A 2,223-nucleotide genomic window follows, 5' to 3' on the forward strand; every position below is an offset into this window, starting at 1 on the left:
GGGGGGGGTCTAGTGTCAGGGGTAAAACTACCGCTAAAAATGTCGAATCCCAAAGCTTGAGTGTCCTTAGAAATTTTTATTACCGATTTCCAGGAAAATGACACATGAATAATGATTTCAAATGGACATGTTATTAATATTAGATATTGAGCCACAAACAAAAGAAATGATGAGAATTCCTGAATTATGTATATTATATGGGTAGACAGAGTGCTCCGACTAGGGTGCTGGACTAAGGAGCGGGTGGCCCTGGTTTGCATTCCAGACTGGGCGTTCTTAAACTCGGATCATTTTGTGTCGTTTTCAAGGCTCTTAGCCTTTTGGCTTGATCTTTTTGCAGACAGATGTTAAATTTGGTGATCTGAAGGTACAGCTTTTTAAACAATCTAATTGTGTTGATAGGGGCATTAATTCCATACACCTACTTATTGTCGATAGATTGCCAGATCGATAGATCGCTATTTCGAGTGGACCAATAGATCCATAGATCGATAGAAAAATAGATAGGCAGGCTGACAGATAGATAGATAGATAGATAGATAGATAGATAGATAGAGAGATAGAGAGATAGATAGATAGATAGATAGATAGAGAGATAGATAGATAGAGAGATAGATAGATAGATAGATAGATAGATAGATAGAGAGAAAGATAGATAGATAGATAGATAGATAGATAAAACAGCAGCAAAAACAAACCAACAAAAATACAAAATGTCTCGGAAACCAGGTGGCTTTATTAAGTAAAATATTCCATTCTAACACATGAGCAAACGTTTCGTCTGTCAAGTCTAGCTATCCCGATGAATTCCCTGTCCGTCGCCGCACGCTTTTCTGGACGTCTCAACACAACTGAGAAGACTGTGAGTCCTCCCTCTACCTCTATCTCGTCCCCCCGTCTCTCTCTCTCTCCCTCTCTCTCTCTTTCTCCTTTTCTAATTTCGGAGTTCTACCGCTTCGTAACCCTGGAGAAGATAAAAGAATACATATTATTATTATATAATACGTTTTTAAATAAAAAGAAAAGTATTGGGAAAATGGGCAGCGATTATTTTTATAATCTTCATCATCATCAGCTTTTTGGTGTGTATGGTAGTTCAAAAAGTGGACTAATATTGCTTGTGGTCTACATCGCCAACTCAGAATGACGAAGTTCGATCTGCACAGCACAACATTTTTAGAAATTTGACGTCAACATGCTTTGAATTTCACAGTATGTCAATCATTTTCAAATGCAATTTTTTGAATATCTTGATTGTGACTCGAATGATCCTGCTATTTTGATAGAGCAGATCACCTTCGAACCTCATGATCTAAATCATTCAAAATGACCATATTATTATTGGAAGTTCAATAAACAACCACTACAACCCAAAACAGCAACCACAACAACCACCATCACTACAACAACAGCAGCAACAACAACAACCGTACTCACCTTTGACCTATGACTTAACCCCCGTATGGCATGTACATGTATCTCTGCATGGTGTACAGGGAGTGTGAGAGCTTGTCCAATTTGTCGATGATGCCTTTGTCTGAAATACACAAGCACACACAATCACGACAATCAAAATATGACCCTATTGTGTTGCAAGTGCCGTAAAAACTCTACAAAAATAAAACAAACTAACACACAGTTACAACAACAAAGTTTATGTGGACGTGTGTGTATGTATATATATATATATATATATATAATATAGTATGTGTGTATGTGTGTATGTGTGTATGTGTGTATGTGTGTATGTGTGTGTGTGTGTGCGTGTGTGTGTGTGTGTGTGTGTGTGCGCGTGTGTCTGCGTGCGTGTATGTGTGTGTGTGTGTGTGTGTGTGTGTAAGATTTTTATTTGAACTCAGGAGGGGTTTCCGGGAGTTGAGGAAAGAGGTGGAGGGGGGGGGGGTAAACACAAACATCAGGGTTACTGAAAGTGTGATTTTTTTCAGCATCGTTTTAGGTGTTGAGCAGAGAGGGAATTGGGAAGGAAGGATGAGGGGATGAAGGGGGAAAGCGGAGGAAAAAGAGGAGGGGGATAGCTACGGGATTAAGGGGCAAAATGAGCAAGGGGAGGGAGTAGAGAAGGAGGGAGTGGAGGGACACCCATCATCATCATTGTTGTAAGTATGAAAAAAGTAAATTCAGAGAAAGTGAAATAGAGAAAGAAATAGTGTATGTGTGTGTGTGTGTGTGTGTGTGTGTGTGTGTGTGTGTGTGTGTGTGTGT

General features: G+C 39.5%; 1 protein-coding gene across 1 annotated transcript in view; it reads right to left on the reverse strand.

Annotated features, from left to right (window-relative positions):
* Positions 1 to 714: 714 nt before the first annotated feature.
* LOC106013738 (collectin-46-like) overlaps positions 715 to 2,223 on the reverse strand; it is a 7,380-nt gene continuing 5,871 nt past the window's right edge. The window contains exons 5-6 of the mRNA XM_013090281.2: positions 1,438 to 1,537; positions 715 to 964 (exon numbers count right to left, since the gene is read on the reverse strand). Coding sequence (XP_012945735.1) covers positions 1,452 to 1,537 — 86 coding nt within the window. The 3' untranslated portion in view covers positions 715 to 964; positions 1,438 to 1,451. The remainder of the gene's footprint in view (positions 965 to 1,437; positions 1,538 to 2,223) is intronic.

The sequence above is a fragment of the Aplysia californica genome, unplaced genomic scaffold (genome assembly GCF_000002075.1).
Source record: "Aplysia californica isolate F4 #8 unplaced genomic scaffold, AplCal3.0 scaffold01201, whole genome shotgun sequence".
In the NCBI taxonomy this organism is placed as follows: Eukaryota; Metazoa; Mollusca; class Gastropoda; order Aplysiida; family Aplysiidae; genus Aplysia; species Aplysia californica.